General features: G+C 38.3%; 1 protein-coding gene across 1 annotated transcript in view; it reads left to right on the forward strand.

Annotated features, from left to right (window-relative positions):
- The first annotated feature begins 621 nt into the window (after positions 1–621).
- DYNC1LI2 (dynein cytoplasmic 1 light intermediate chain 2) overlaps positions 622–16,044 on the forward strand; it is a 48,572-nt gene continuing 33,149 nt past the window's right edge. The window contains exons 1-4 of the mRNA XM_074286539.1: positions 622–778; positions 1,512–1,585; positions 3,145–3,261; positions 8,109–8,339. Of these exons, the coding sequence (XP_074142640.1) occupies positions 672–778; positions 1,512–1,585; positions 3,145–3,261; positions 8,109–8,339 (529 nt within the window). The 5' untranslated portion in view covers positions 622–671. The remainder of the gene's footprint in view (positions 779–1,511; positions 1,586–3,144; positions 3,262–8,108; positions 8,340–16,044) is intronic.

The raw sequence follows: 16,044 nt of genomic DNA on the forward strand, positions 1-16,044 counted from the left end.
GAGTCAGATGATTTGAATAAAACTATTCTTGCCTTTCTCACTGGCTCCTTGTGATACTGAGTAAGTCCTTTCCCCATTCCTGGGCCTGTCCCTTTCGTTGCTCCTGGGCTTCAGTTTCCCCATTTGCAAAAATGAAGGGTTTTGGAGGATCTGTTCTCGAAGATTCCTCTGAGCTCTGAATTCTGGGAACAATCTGATATCCCAAGTCCCTTGCAAGCCCCGGCACCCTGTGGCTGACTTTGTGCGATCACGGAAGGTCCTGGGATTGAAAGATGCTCTGCCAGGATGAAGGAGTCTGACCGGGTACCAAACTAGGGCTCAGGAGGTCGTGGCTGCCGTGCTCCTTCAGCCCTGGTGGGGGCGCTGCCGCGCTCTTCAGATTCAGGGCGGCTCCTCGCGGTGTCACAGAGCCAATCCTTCGGCTTCTTAGCTGTTTTCATCACTGCCTGACAGGAAGCCGCACGCCCCCCGGCCCTCACTTATCTTGCCAGGCTGTTCGTGGAGGCGGACATTTAGACAAACAGCTGATTTGGCATAAGGCGGAGTCCACGGCGGCCCGCAGAGGGGTCAGATAATTCATGTTGAGAACCGGCTTATCTGAGGTCGCCCCTCCGGCGTGGGGTCCTCGGCGGGCCCGAGGGAAGGCCCTCTTTGTGGCTGCAGTTGGCAAGATGGCGCCGGTGGGGGTGGAGAAGAAGCTGCTGTTGGGGCCTGAGGGAAACGGGACCCCGGGCGCCGGGGATTTGCCCAGCGAAGAGGACGAGGGGCAGAACTTATGGTGAGTGGAGGAGTAACGGGCTGAGTGAGGAGGGGCCGAACCCGGCCGGGGCTCCGGGGCCGGGGCCGGGCGGGGCGGGGCAGCAGGACCAGCCGGGACGGCCGGGATGGTGGAACAGCCTCCGCCCGCGTCTCCCCTGCCTCCGGCTCCGCGCTGAGGGGCCGGGGGCCTGGGTCCCCTTTCCATTTCTCTGTTGGTCCTGTCCCTCCCTCCCGGAGTCAGGAGGACTGGCGGACCGGTCCAGTCGCTGACACTTAGCGGTGGTGTGACCCCGTGCAAGTCACTTGCCTCGGCTCGCCTCGCTTGTTCCTATCTGTGAAATGGGGGTGACAATGGCACCTCCTAACAGAGCTGTTGTGAGCCCCAAAGTGACACATTCGCAAACCTCTGCGATCCATTCGCGCTCAAACTCTCTTGCTCTGTTTCTCCTCTTCTGCGAGTTCCCAAGGACCCCCCCCCCCCCCCCCCGGGAGGTTATCCTTCGGGATGGTTCACTGACTGTATTCTTGCGGTATCCCCAGGAGGGTGCTGGTGTTAGCAGGGGGGTGAGACGCCCTCTCACTTTTTCCTCACGAGGGTGGATGTTCTCGGGACGATACGGGAGCTTCCCGAGCTAAGCCAGGGATTGCCGCATTCCCCTCCGCCCCCTTACATCAGGGGGTCTAAGAGCCTTCGGGGTCCGGGGCAAGCCCTGGGGGGAGTGAGGGGCTAACTGCTGTGCCTTCTGCCGCAGGTCCTCCATCCTGAGCGAAGTGTCCACCCGGTCCAGGTCCAAGTTACCAGCGGGAAAAAACATCCTTGTCTTTGGTAAGTGCTGTCTCACGGGGCGGGAAAGTAGGAGAACACGTTAGGAGCTGAATTTTGCAGAGGAGGAAGTGCTAGGAACCCACGGGGCTTTTGGGACATTACCGCTGTGCTTATTATTAGACTTGGGAACTTCCCTGTTTTAGGGGATGTAATAAACTGATCATACTTCTCCTTCCCCCCCACTCCCCCGACTTTATTCCATGTTTTTGCAGTTACCTTTTTTTTGTTTTGTCATTGCTTTAAGTACTCTGATTTTCTGGTTCTATAAAATTATTCCGTTAAAGTGGCAAAGGTCACTGAAGTTAAGGGAGAAGTCAGCTCTATTCAGCAATGGGTTTGTTAAGTACCTGCAAGCTAGGCAGAGAAAAGCCACAACCAAACAAAACCAAAACCAACCGTCCTCGGCTCTTAAGTAGTTCGCTCTTAATGGGGAGACAGCATGCAAACAACTGTGTTCCAACCGGATATATAGGGATAAATTGGAGATAATTATAGAGTCTGCCTGAGACGCCTAGTTTTGCTTAGCCCTATAATTATTTTCATTAGTTTCCCAGCCTTCATAGTGCGGGTGAAGAAGATGCTCTGAAGTTGAAAGCCAGGGGTGTGTTGTATCCACCACAGACTGAATTTTCTGTTAATGATCGTTGACTGTCACACTCAGACTTTATTATTTAAATACTAAAAACTAAAAGTTTTAAGGTTGTCCTTTTATTTTCTCTTGTAACTGTTTTCTTTGTAATAGTCCATCTTAACATATTTGCTGGTGATTGACCCCAACATAGTCTTTGTCTTCATTTACCTCTTTTACAGATTGAAAATAGAGTTTTAAATTCATTTATTTTTCACATAAAAGAAGGGGTTACAACTTGGATTATTACTACGGAGAACTAGGTATACCTTAAGTATAGGAAGTGCTGTGATGTAAAGAAACCAGCATTTGAATTAGAAATCAGAAATCGATTTTAAATTCATTTCTTCCATTCTGGTTGAATAGTATTTATCCTTATGTTACAAATCACATTCCCTAAGCTTTAGTTTTCTTATATGCAAACATAACAGGCTGCATCTTGTGATCATTGAGGTTCCAGGTTCCAGTCTAAAATACTTAAATAAATCTGCGATGTCATTAATGGGGATGTTCCTCTCAACAGAGCAGATAAGTTCAGTATGGAGTCAGGTGGTTTACCTTTTATGCTGAGGGACTTTTCTCATTATTTACTGACATAAAGATTCAATGGAGGACATGAACTGTTCATTAGGTCCTACCTCTTGTCAGATGGCCAGCTCCTCCTTTGTGATTATAGAATTCTCTGATAACATCCTATACTCCAGTTATTTTTATAGTTCCTTATTTGTCACATTCTTGCCGTGTCTAAATCATGTCTCGCTAAAATATAACACTTGTAACATAAGTTTGAGTTCTGTGCTGTGAATTCAACTTTTTAATACGGTTCTATTATGTAAAAATAAATGCATCAATGTGGAAGCTATATATCTACTTCAGAATATCAACATGGTTTTTGTGTCCTGAATGCCTCCTACGTTTTTCTTATTTATAGGTGAAGATGGTTCAGGTAAAACAACACTCTTGGCTAAATTACAAGGAGCAGAGCACAGCAAAAAAGGAAGAGGTTTAGAATATCTATATCTTAACATTCATGATGAAGATAGAGATGGTAAGTTGCTCAAACCTATCATATATAAAATATTTTAGGTGCTCAATATTGTGCAAGCACTTTTCTGAAGACTGGGAATGCAAATAAAAGCAAGTCATTGCTAATTGTGGGAAAATAGGCTTGGGACTGGTCTGGCCATCGGATTGGTATAGGAAGCTTCCTTATGGGAAAACTTACTTTCCCAAAAAAGATTAGCATGTTTTAGAGAGTTCCCTAGAAGAATCAAACATGTAACCCATAGTCCCCCTGAGAGCAGCCTGAATCAGATTAAAATATAATTGAAAAATATTTAACAAAACATAGATCATGTTGATATAGTTTTCTAAGGCTATATGGATCCCACAGGGCTCCATTTAGATTTAGTGGAGCTCATTTCTATTTGAGAACACTGATAATTTAAGTGACTTGCCCAGAGTCCCATGGTCAGTATGCATTGAGCCAGGGCTTCAACTTAAGTCTTTCATTCAACACTGGTTATATATCTTTGGGGAAAGGAGAGTTTGGGTGCACATGAACTTAAAGGTTTAAGAGTGAGTCAGGTGGCAGATGCAGGATCCTTAGGACATATCAGTAGGTCAGATGACAGTGCCAAGGAGAGCATAGAAGTGGGACAGATAAGAAAGCCTGGTGATCCCCCATCTCACTAGAAAGATTGGATTTGATGACTTCAGCTTATCTAAATAGTGTGAGTAGTCACCCCTTTGGGTGACTTTGGAGCCAGGGTTTCACATTACTTATTCTATGAAGAAGAGATCATTTCCATTTTGAGGAACCATGAAAGGATATTTAGAGAATGTAGCATTTAAGCTGGGGCTTGAAAGCTAGATAGAAATTCAGTAGGCAGAATTTATTTGGGGAATGAAGGGCTCTTCCATTTGTGAGGGCATAATGTGAGCCAATGTGTAGAGGTGGGAAAGTGTCAAGGTAGGATTAAAAAGAACAAGAATAAGCTATTTGCCTTACAGTATAGACTGGGGGAGAGAATTCAATTTGTTTTAAATAGTGCCCCTTCTATCCTTTGAAAAAAATATAAAAAACAAAATACATCTGCCTTTTTTTGCAGACTTTTAGTAATAGAAATTAAAACTTAAGTTCATTTAACATATTGAACATAAATGCCATCTAGGGGAGAGGGGTGGAGGGAAGGAGGGGAAAAGTTGAAACAGAAGTTTTTGCAAGAGTCAATGTTGAAAAATTACCCAAGCATGTTTTGTATATAAAAAGCTATTAAAAAAAAACACAAATAAAACTTTTAAGTTCAGATATAGATGGGATCTATTCAGGAGTCTATCTTGATATCTTGGTCTGGTAGCCTGTAATTTTCCTGTGAAGAACACCTGAAATATATTAGGAGTTTTTTAAAACCTTTTTTAATCCTCTTTTCCAACATTAATTGCTAATAGAAGTATATATGTGCAACTGTTGACACCATTTTAAGTTCTGTAATTCCAGGGTTAACTGGAATTTAATCATGAAATCCATTCCCTGATTTCTATATTTGCTGTGATTTAGATTAGAGTTCTGACTTTCAAATGAAAAAATATTATTTTCAGTTTTTTTGTAAGAAGGATCCTCTGAATGTAGAGCCTACCATAAAAAGGAATACTTTAAAAATTGAGTTATTTTGACAAAGAAATAATAAAATCTTGCCCAATATCATTTAAAATTTTAGGAAGGTTAATATAAATGGAATGTATGTTGTCATACCACTTTACTTCTTTAGATCTCAGTTTCCTCATATGAAAAAAAGTTAGAGATTGGCCCCAGTGGTCTTTTAAGTTAGAGATGAAGAGATTAGACCAAGTTAAACAGCCATTGCAATTAGATGATGCAGGGGATAGAGTTCTGGGCCTGGAGTCTGGAACATTCATCTTGAATTCAAATTTGGCCTCAAACACTTACTAGCTGTGTGACCCTGGGCACATCATTCAACTCTGCTGGCCTCAATTTCTCATCTGTAAAATGAGCTGGTCAGGAAAATGGCTAACCACTCTAATATCTTTGTCAAGAAAGCCCCAAAAGGGGTCCCAAAGTCAAATGCCTGAAATGTCTAAGCAGCTGCAAACAGCCATTACCTCAGAGACTGGATTTGAAAACAGGCTTTTTGCTTCCAGTTCTCTTTCTATTATATTACATTCCCTTTACTCTTTTAATGTTTTTTTTTTTTTTTTTAATCAGTGTCTATTGTCATTTGCATCTTTGAATTCTTTAGTTTCTTTCAGCGTGCTTTCAATTTCCCATTTGAGCACATAAATTGGAATGTTGGGGGTAGTTGCATTGACTTCAGTGCTAAAGTCCTTTCAGATTCTCCTTTCCTGCAAGAAGCAAGAACAGATTTGTTTGCCTTCTATGAGAGACTCTTTATAGAACATGATGGACAGCTATATTTGAACCACAGAGAAGATAGGATGGCCTTTGAACAAATGAAAACTTTGTACTTGGTTTTTATGTCTTGTCTTTTTTTTTTTTTTTTTTTTTTTCTTATTTCTCAAATATGTAGCATGGATATAATTTTCCTTATGGAATAGTCAAAAGTTTATTTCATGCCAAAGCATTTTCATGTCCTCTTGACAATGTTTATAGTTACAGGACTTTATGACTGCAAAAAGCTTTTACATGGATTTCATCATTTGATCCTCACTAGAGTCCTGTGAGGGAGGTTAGTTTTTTTTCCATTTTACATAGAGGTTAGGTGACCTACCCCTAAGGCACATAGTGAGTTAATGAGGATTGGAATTCAGTCTACTTGTGTCTTGGATATGTACTCCTTTTTCCTATAAATAGAAGTAATGTAATAACTCTTCATTCAGATTTCTTTGAGGTTAGCATAATAGTTAATTTTGTAGACAGCCTGGTGACTTTACCAGCTGTTCCATCTGTGAGCAAATCTTTTTCCTTCTTTGAGCTTTATTTTCCTCAGCTGTAAAATGGAGATACTTCCACCACCTACCATATAGGTTGTTGAAAGAAAAGACTTTAAAATCATTAGCCACTATAAGTGTGACTCATAATAAATGTCTAATTTAGATTTAGATTTGGAAAGAAATTGGTTTTTTTTTTTTTTTTTTTTTTTTTTTTTTTTTGCTTTAGTGATATAGGCATATAGTGAAATGGTTTTGGTATAAAATGTGTGAGTTTGAAAGTGACTGTGATGTCTTGAGAACTGTTAGTCTCCAAAAGGAAAAAAAAAAAAACACTTGATAAATTTGGAAAGATTGGTTCCAATTCTCACCAAAAGCTTTTATGGATGTGTGGATTTGACTGTTTAATTTAATTTGGTTTGCAAAACATTTGATAAACACTTTCTCTGTGCCTGGCACTGTACCAGTTACTAGGTATATAAAAGGAAAAGTGAAATAGTCCCATTTTCCAGAGAGTTTATATTTTAACTGAAGGTAAACATGTCCAGTGAAAAATAGCAAATAAACACAATATTCTGGGATGAAGAAAGGGGTATGGAGACTATTATATGGCAGAGGGGAAGGAGAAGACATAAGGAAAGACCTTGGGCAGACATAGGTTATATTTGAGCTGGGCCCTGAAAGGATCTGAGGTAAAGAAAAGCAATGTCACAGGGACTGATAGAAGGGATATGTAAGAAACAAGCCATAGGTCTGTCCATCTGCCCTGATACTGCCATTAATAATATAATTGTTGCTAGCATTTCTAATGTCCTAAGATTTAGAAACTTAAATGCTGTATGAGAGGGGTAGGGATGGTTGAAACACTGGTGAGGAGGAGGAGGTAATGCTGAGTGGGACAAGAGTGCCTGTTTCCATTCAGAAAATATTAAATGCCCATTTTATGCAAACACTGAAAATAGAATGATAAAAATACACACTTGTCCTCAGAAGCTCCTCTCTTAAAAGAGGAGGATGCAATCTCTGCATCTTGATACTTCATACCAAAAAATTTATCTCCTCATTAACCTAGAATCTTTATCTAAAAATGAAACCCGAAGCCCCAGAATTGAATTAACAGTCAAATAAAATAATATTTAGTGAAAGCACTTTCTAAAATACTCCATAATTAGGAATATTTTTTTTAATGTTAATGTGGAAGTCTTAAATTTTATTTAAAAAATGGCACTATTGGCAAATACTAGCAAATCATTTCTGATGATCTTGTGTTCTGGCATGGAAAGACTCTGAGAATCAGTTTCCTTGTCTTTAAAACAGACTTGCTTCTACTAATTGCTTAAAAGGACTTTTCTAAACATCAAATGAAATAATGTATAAAATTGTTCGACCTTTCATGTATAAACATTTGAAATCTCATTCCTCAACTTCTACACCTTTTAGTTTTGACTTTTATCTTTTTTTTTTTTTTTTCCGAGGCTAGGGTTAAGTGACTTGCCCAGGGTCACACAGTTAAGAAGTGTTAAGTGTCTGAGATCTAATTTGAACTCGGGTCCTCCTGAATTCAGGGCTGGTGCTCTATCCACTGAACCACCTAGCTGCCCCTGCCTTTTAGTTTTGAAAGAAAGAAATATAGCCTTCATTTTTTTTCTTGATGTCTTTTGCTTTTATATCACATTTATTTCCAAACAGCCATCCTTTGTAACAAAGCCTTCATTTCCAATAAAAGAAGTGAACAGCTTAATATTTTTTTTTTAAATTAACACACTTCCAGTCACTTTGAGAATAGAACTATCCTCTTATCCCCCCTTTTAAGGGATGAAGTAGATTATGTACATATGCTCTTTGGTTACATTTTCTTTGTAAATAAAATATTTCTAGTTATTGTGTTTTATGGTTTTGACTTTGGCCTAACTACTGACTTTTCTAAGATGCAATTACAGTAGCAGCTCATTTAAATGTTGACTGGTTACATTTTTTCTCTTACAGATCACACACGTTGCAATGTATGGATACTGGATGGAGATTTGTACCATAAAGGCTTGTTGAAGTTTGCTGTTTCTGCAGAAACCCTGCAAGAGACTCTAGTTATCTTTGTAGCAGATATGTCTAGGCCTTGGACTGTTATGGAATCTTTACAGAAATGGGCCAGTGTTTTGCGGGAACACATTGATAAAATGAAAATCCCTCCAGAAGAAATGAGAGACATGGAGCAAAAGTGTAAGTACGGTGCATTTTTCTTAGTTAAATTGTAATTGTGGGCCTGTTTTCATTGTAGATCCTTTGAATGGCATCTGCCCCCTCATTTTAGTAGGTGGATAATATTTTGGACACTTGGGATCCTCTCTTTGAAGAAGTAAGCAGAGAGAAGGTGCTTCACAAATGTTGAATGAATGATTATATTCTTTTCTATGAAGATTCTCTTTTTTTCCCCCTGAGGCTGGGGTTAAGTGACTTGCCCAAGGTCACACAGCTAGGAAGTGTTAAGTGTCTGCTTAAAAGGACTTTTCTAAATATCAAAATAATGTATAAAATTGTTCGACCTTTCATGTATCAACATTTGAAATCTCATTCCTCAACTTCTACACCTTTTAGTTTTGACTTTTATCTTTTTTTTTTTTTTTTTTTTTTTTTCTGAGGCTGGGGTTAAGTGACTTTCCCAGGGTCACACAGCTAATTAGTGTTAAGTGTCTGAGATCAAATTTGAACTCGGGTCCTCCTGAATTCAGGGCTGGTGCCCTATCCACTGCGCCACCTAGCTGCCCCGTGAAGATTCTTTTTGGGAGAGCTCAACCCTTCTTAATTTAGGATCTCAGAACATTGTCAAAGTTCTCATCCCCAGGTGGTCTCTCTCTCTGTATAAATTGAGTTTTGTTGGTATTGCTTTCCTTGTTGACCTGGAGATTAAGGCAATTTTTTTGTGATTTTTTTTTCAAAAGGAAGAATTTACAATAAGGCTTTATCTAAACATGATTTGATCTGTAGGTCTTTATATTGTTAGCATGTGTGGTCTCCAAACTCTTTAGCAGGCCCTGTTTGGGAACAGCTCTCATCCCGAATTTAGAAAGCCTGGGTCCAAGTCTTGACACTAACACACAATAGCTTTATGGCCTTAGGGTAATTGCTTCCCTTCAAGGAACTTTTTTTCCCCTCCTGTAAAGTAAGGATGATCTCTAGGCAAAGTGTTAAAGTTCCATATAGTTCTAATAGTCTTTGAGTCCATGGGTTCTAATGTAGTCTGTACAGCCTGAAGCTCCCTTTAGGAGCTTCATTGTTTGACAGGAGGAAAGCTAGTTTCCTTCATTAACCTGCAGGACAACAAAATTAAAGTTAATTAAGAAATTAATAATTATAAAGGAATTCATACAAAAGCAATACTTAGAGTGGTTTGTTTCTGAATCCAAGAAGTGCTGAAATTAAAAATTAAGAGTATTTAAGGGTCCATTTTCTATTGTTAAATGGTAGGCTGTATTATGTTTATTAAAATCTGGGTTTTTTAAAGTGAAGGACTTGATTTTCAAATTTGAAGGAAGTTTGGGAGGGGTGGGATTGTTTTTTGTTCTAAAATATATGTGGTTCAGAAGATTGTTTTTCCTCTCCCTTGCTTCTGTGCAGTTACATGAGCATCTGATCACTTGCCAGAAGAGTAGGAGTGGCCGCGGCAGCAGCAACAGTCTTTGACAAGGGTTGGCTCTGCTCAAACTGGCTTATTTCCACAGTATGACATCACTCCAGTGAATTAATGAGGGCCCTTTTGGGCTTGGTGTACAGTATCCTCACATTGCTAACTCGTGCATTATAACGACATTCAGAATGATGGTTCCCGCATCTTAGGTTTGCTTTTCAAATCAAATTCCACATTCCATGTCTTCCTATCACACTCTTCCTTTTGCCTGTGCCTTCTGTCACATGTCAGTTCCAAATATCTCATAGACACTGGGAGCTTTTTAGTTGATCCTTTCAAAGTATCTTTTGTTTTTTTCCCCGCTGTATTTGCTGCATTGACTACTATGCATTCTAGCTAGCCAGTATCACACTGATCTTTACAAATAATGAGGATTTCCCCCAGAATTAGACACACTAAAGCACGTTACTTTTGAACATGGGAGAATTTTTGTAGCCAATACACTTATAGTATGTATGGTGTATAGAGAAGTAAGTTGATTTTTGTGACAGATGATTTATTCTGAGTTCATTTTTACAGTGTGGTAACATCTCAAAAATGTTTCATTTTTGGGTTTATTTTGTTTTTTAAAACAACCTAGATCTTGGACAGCAAGATCTCCAAAGTAAGAATTAGGAAACCTAGATTTGAGCCCTAGCCTGCCACTGCTAGCCATGTGACATTGGGCTTGGTTTCTTTCTCTGCAAAATAATTGGATCAAATTAAGTGATCTTTAAGGTCTTTTTCATCGCTGATATGCTCCTATGTGCATAATGTTAGGGGGGAGCTTTGTCTATTCAGTGCTACAAATTTATTCTAATTCTGGTTAATCTTTGTTCTCTTTTCTACCCTCTGTACCATACATTTGGGATGATAAGTTCTTTGCCTGTGTGCTAAAGTTAGTCTGTTAGTCTTAAGTTGCAGTAAAGTGGATATTTCAGGCTAGAGGAGATACAGTCTTAAATAAATTACCTCGATGAGTCTCAGTTTCCTCAACTTTAAAACAAAAGATTTGAATTAGATGTTTTCCTAGGAGAAGCTTTAATTTTATCAGCTGGCTCTTTCATCTCAGTAGTGAGATTAGTCCATATGTTGAATTATCCTATAGTATCTTCATTATTCATCCTGTGCTTTTCTATTTTTAAAGAAAAGTAATGGAAAGGTAGTATTTATTTAAAAATTCCTTTCCTTCTCAATTGTACATTTGTGTAGAACATTGCCTAATTAACCCAATGCATTAGGACCAGGCAGTATCTTTTGAAATGTTTTTGAATATTTACCTATTGCCCCTACTCAACCCAGAAGTGACCTAAAGCTATAATATCTGGTAATAGTATAGAGGCTTGGAACTGTTAGAGATGTGAGGTTTGATTCTGCCTTATAAGACTTGTATAACTATAGGAAAGTTACTTAATCTCTCTTTGTTAATCGACATACCTTTAAAATGGACATCAGAGTAACATAAGGACATAATGAGCAAGATTATCTGGAGATAATGGGGAGGGGGGGCAATACATGAGTGTATAAAAATACTATTTTACATGTTCTAGACTATATACTTTAAGAGTACAGTGGAAAAAAAGATCAGAAGCAGCTTCTTGGAGGCAATGAAATTTGAGCTAGGCCTTAGAAGATAGAATTGTGAATAGCAACAGCAGTATTTATTAAATGCCTACTATATATTATACATACACATTGTTAAATGCTGGGGATATTAAAAAAAAAAAGTAGACCCTCCTCTCAGAAAGCTCATAGCCTAATGAAGACAACAACTTATAAAGAACTATTTGCAAATAATATAGAGGATAAATTGGAGAGAATAAACAGAGGGTAGATACTAGCATTAAGGGAATAAGGGGTAGGGTCAGGAAAGGCTTATGAAGAATGCAAGGCTTTTAGCTAGGACTTGAAGGCACAGAAGCCAGAAGGTTGAGATGAGATGGGGGAGATTTCAAGCCCTGGAGAGCATGGATTGAAAATGCCTAGAGTTAGGAGTTGTGATAACTTATTTGAGGAATAGCATGGTGCTAGTGTCACTGGGTCAGGGAATGTGGACTGTGTAATATGTTAGAAAACTAGAAAGGTTATGAAGGACTTCATACATCAGACATAGTCTGAACTGCACTTTAGGAAAGTCTGTTTGGTAGAGAGACTGGAAGACACTGAAGACACAGAGACCAACTAGCTAGCTATTGTAGTAACCCAAGTTTTGAGTGGAAGGATGGTGGTGCCTTCAGTACCAATAATAAGGAAGTTAGGAAGATGGGAGGGCTAGGGAAAAAGTGGAGTTGAGTTTAAGATGTGCAGTTGAAGATACTAGACTGGAGGTCTGGAGAGAGTTTAGGATTATGTAAATGGATTTGAGAGTCCTTACAGATAATAATTGAATCCATGGGAGCTGATGAAATCAAGCAAAATAATATAGAGGGAGCTGAGAAAAGGTCTCAAGACAGGATTCTGAGGGACATCCTTTGTAGGCAGATATACTAGATCTAGCAAAGGACACTTAAGGAACAGTCCAATAGGTAGAAAAAAAGAAGGAAACAGGCTTGCATTTATTAAGTAGCCACTGTGTGGCAGGCACTGTGCTAAGAACTTTATAAATAACTTATTTGATCCTCTTAATAATCCTAGGACAGAGGTGCTATTATCCTCATTTTACAGTTGAAGAAACAGAGTCAGATATATTAAGGGACTTGTCCAGAGTAACATAACTAGTGCAAGCCAGCTTTGAACTCATGTCTTCCTGATTCCTCATCCAGCTTCACTGTAATTCCTAATTGCTTAGAGAATCTAGAAATATTAAGAAAATTTAGAGAGGCATGTGATGTAAAAGGCTGTAGAGAGTTTGAGGAGAATTAAGGATTGACAAGATCATTGGTTATTTTGGAGAGAGCAGTTTCAGTGGAATTGAGATTGAAAGCCAAATTAAGCGAGTGATAAGAAATGAGAGGCAGTAGAGTCATGATTATACACCCAAATTGTAGGCAGCTTTCTCAAGGAGTTTAGCCGGAAAAGATAGATGAGCAAAGACAGGTAGTGGGGCTGAATAGATCAAATAAGTTTTTTTGGTTTTGGTTTGTTTTTTTTAAATGAGTGAGATGAACATGAACTTGTCTGGAGGCAAGTTACCGAGCCATTATGAAGTGTTTCTGTGTGCCACATGAAGCATTGGAGATTAAAAAAAAAAAAAAACAACAACAACAAAAAAAGCCCTTTTCTTAAGGAGTTCACAGTCTTAATGGAAGAGAGAATGTGCCAACAACTATGTATGAGTAAGATATATTAGGATAAATTTGAAATAGTAAACAGGGCCTTAGGCACTAGCATTAGATCAGAGGTCGATCAGAAAAGGCTTCTGTAGAATGTCGGATTTTAGTTGGCATTTGAAGCCAGGAAAACTGGAAAGTGGGAATGAAAGAATTCCAGGCATCGGGCAGCCCCTAAAAAATCCCAGATTTGGGAGATGGAGTATATTATGGGAAAAATAGCAAGAAGGCCAGTGTTACTGGAATTGTAGAATACATGTAAGTGAGTAGGGTATAAGAAAACCAAAAAAGGTGGAAAGAGGCTAGGTTATAGAGGACTTTAAAATTTAAACAGAAGATTTTATATTAGATTGTGGAGATAATAGCCTCTGGTGATGATATGGTAATAGGGCTGACTTGTCCTTTATAAATTAGTCAGTAGACTAATTTATAAAGAGATAGACTAGACAGAAAGAGAAAAATATTCATTGAATCTTAGAATTTCAAAACTAGAAAGGACTTTTGAGAGGTCACATAGTCCAACACCCTAATTTTACACATGAAAAATTTGAATCCCAGTATGGACAGTTAGACATGATCATAGAGCAGGACAGTAGGAAAAGCCATGTTAACAAAAATGTAATATGCCAAAAGGCTTTTGTGAGGATGTGATTAGGCTGCTTTAGTAAATAGCATTTGGGGGTGCATAGCGAGTTCCCAAACTCTTTACTACAATTAAAATATTATTTTCAACTACATCTGTATCTTGAGGTCACCTCAGGGCTTAAAATACCAACAATAATTCAAAGTTTCAGAATCTCTCCAAAGACAAGTCATTTAATGATGGGAAAAGTGTCAGAGAAGTCACCTATTTTCTCAATGTTCCCTATAGGATTTCATTGGTTGCCTGGGAACTTTGGTGCCCAAATTATTAAGTGATATTTAATTTTATTTATGCTTCGTTTAAATACAAGGATGTAGAATGGAGAGTTTAATTTAGATAAAACACGAGTTATAAAGGTTATTCGTGAGAAAAGTTGCAAGTGGGGTTTCTATTGTTCCTTGTTAATTGTGTTGCACCATTAAACATAGTTCTCTGAAATATTGTGTAAAACTGTAATATGGCTGAGAATCTCATTTAACTGCTGGGTTAAATGGATATATTTATGGAAAGGAAATATTCTGAGGATCAGATTCTAGCTTGGGAAAAGCTCAAATTTCATGCTGCTGTGTTAAGTTAGCACAAAATTATTTAATAAAAATTTCTTCTCACGGAATTTCAAAACTGTCCAAAGTATTTCAGGAGTTTTGCTTACTCAGTTTTATTTGAATAGGACTGAAGTTATTCTGACTTCTGATTAATATGAACCAGTAGAAAATGGAAGTATTTTCCGTTATGCCTTTAAGCACTCTCATTTTGGAAGCGTGGGTGTCTCTCATATTTCATTCTAGAAAGGAGTCATCAATGCTGTAGCTATACTGAACTATTTTCTAAACTTAGATTGTAGAGGCTATGACAAACTGGGCTAACTTGCTATTGTTGTGTCCCCTTAAGTTTATCCCTGCTCTAATTTGGAGGGAGTGCTGCTTCTGTTTTCTTAGTATGAACTTAAAATGATACTCAAATATTACACATTTATAGATCTTAGCCAAGTTCTATAAAGAAGCATAAGATGTTTAAAAGTAATCTGGTTTTTTGAACTGTTCTGCATAGTTCATCCATTTCCCATGATGGTAATAATTTGAGTGATTGTAACCTGGCATGGTCTATTTCTATTGAGTTATCTGTAATGTATTTCACACAAAAGTAGAATAACTGGTATTCATTTCACCAATTTGATAAATAAAACTGCTTCAGTTAAGAGTAGTGATAATCTGTGGTTGGAGAAAAAGAAGGAAACTACATGAGAACAAGGTTAAGAGTCAAGACGTCAGTTCTAACCTAGGCTTCTTCTACCAAATCTAGTTGATATCTTTACTCAAACTTAATATCTTAGGTGCTTCAAGCTCTGGTAATTTAAGCAATTGGCTTAGATTTTATAGCTAAATCTAGGCTTGAGTGCAGGACTTCCAAACTGTGATGTAAGGTCATCTATCCACTCTTATCATGCTACCCCTTTGTAATAAGGGATAATTTTTTTTTTTTTTTTTTTACTTCATGGGCTTGTTGTAAAGAAAAAACACTTGACTATACTTTGAAATTACTAGACAAACATAAAACAGTCATGGTGTGACATATAACTTTACTTGCAAACATAACAAATGGAATTTTTTTCAAGGTTTCATCATGAAATCAATCATAGGTTGCTGTTTAGTATTCTAAGGGACAATATTTTTAATACTGTCTGTTGAAGTTAGTTTTGTTATGTTTTTAAAGGAGTAAAAAGGCCGTTTATTCCTTGATATCCCCCCACCCCCCTTGGCTGGGGTTTAGTGACTTGCCCAGGGTCACACAGCTAGGAAGTGATAAGTGTGTGAGATCAGATTTGAACTGGGGTCCTCCTGAATTCAGGACTGGTGTTCTATTCACTGCGCCACCTAGCTGCCCCCATTCCTTAATATTTAATGTTCCTAATGGGCACAGAACACAGTGTTTCAGGTTTGGGTCATACTGTTGCTTTTCAAATCTCAGTGCATCCGTGAATATTTCTCCTTTGGTTGTTTATATTAGAAGTTTAAATCACTGAATAAGTTAATTGTACATTAATATACATAATACATAATGCAATGCTGTCCAGAGGGCTTCATCATTTTGGAAACAGTTTATGTTTAATCAACTGATATAATAATGGTTGAGAACAGTTTGTCAGATTAGCATTAAAAAAAATGTCTCTTTTGGGGCCATTTGAAATTAGTTTTTAATTTTATTTTCTTACTTTGTTACTTCATGTGAAAAATGAAGGGATCGGATGCAGATGATCTTTAATGACCCTCTAGTTTTGAATCTAATAAAAGATTAGTGGCTTCTGTAGATCCAGCTTCCTTTTTTGGTTGGGCATGAAAAGAAAGGGCA

The sequence above is a fragment of the Sminthopsis crassicaudata genome, chromosome 2 (assembly GCF_048593235.1).
Source record: "Sminthopsis crassicaudata isolate SCR6 chromosome 2, ASM4859323v1, whole genome shotgun sequence".
Lineage (NCBI taxonomy): Eukaryota > Metazoa > Chordata > Mammalia > Dasyuromorphia > Dasyuridae > Sminthopsis > Sminthopsis crassicaudata.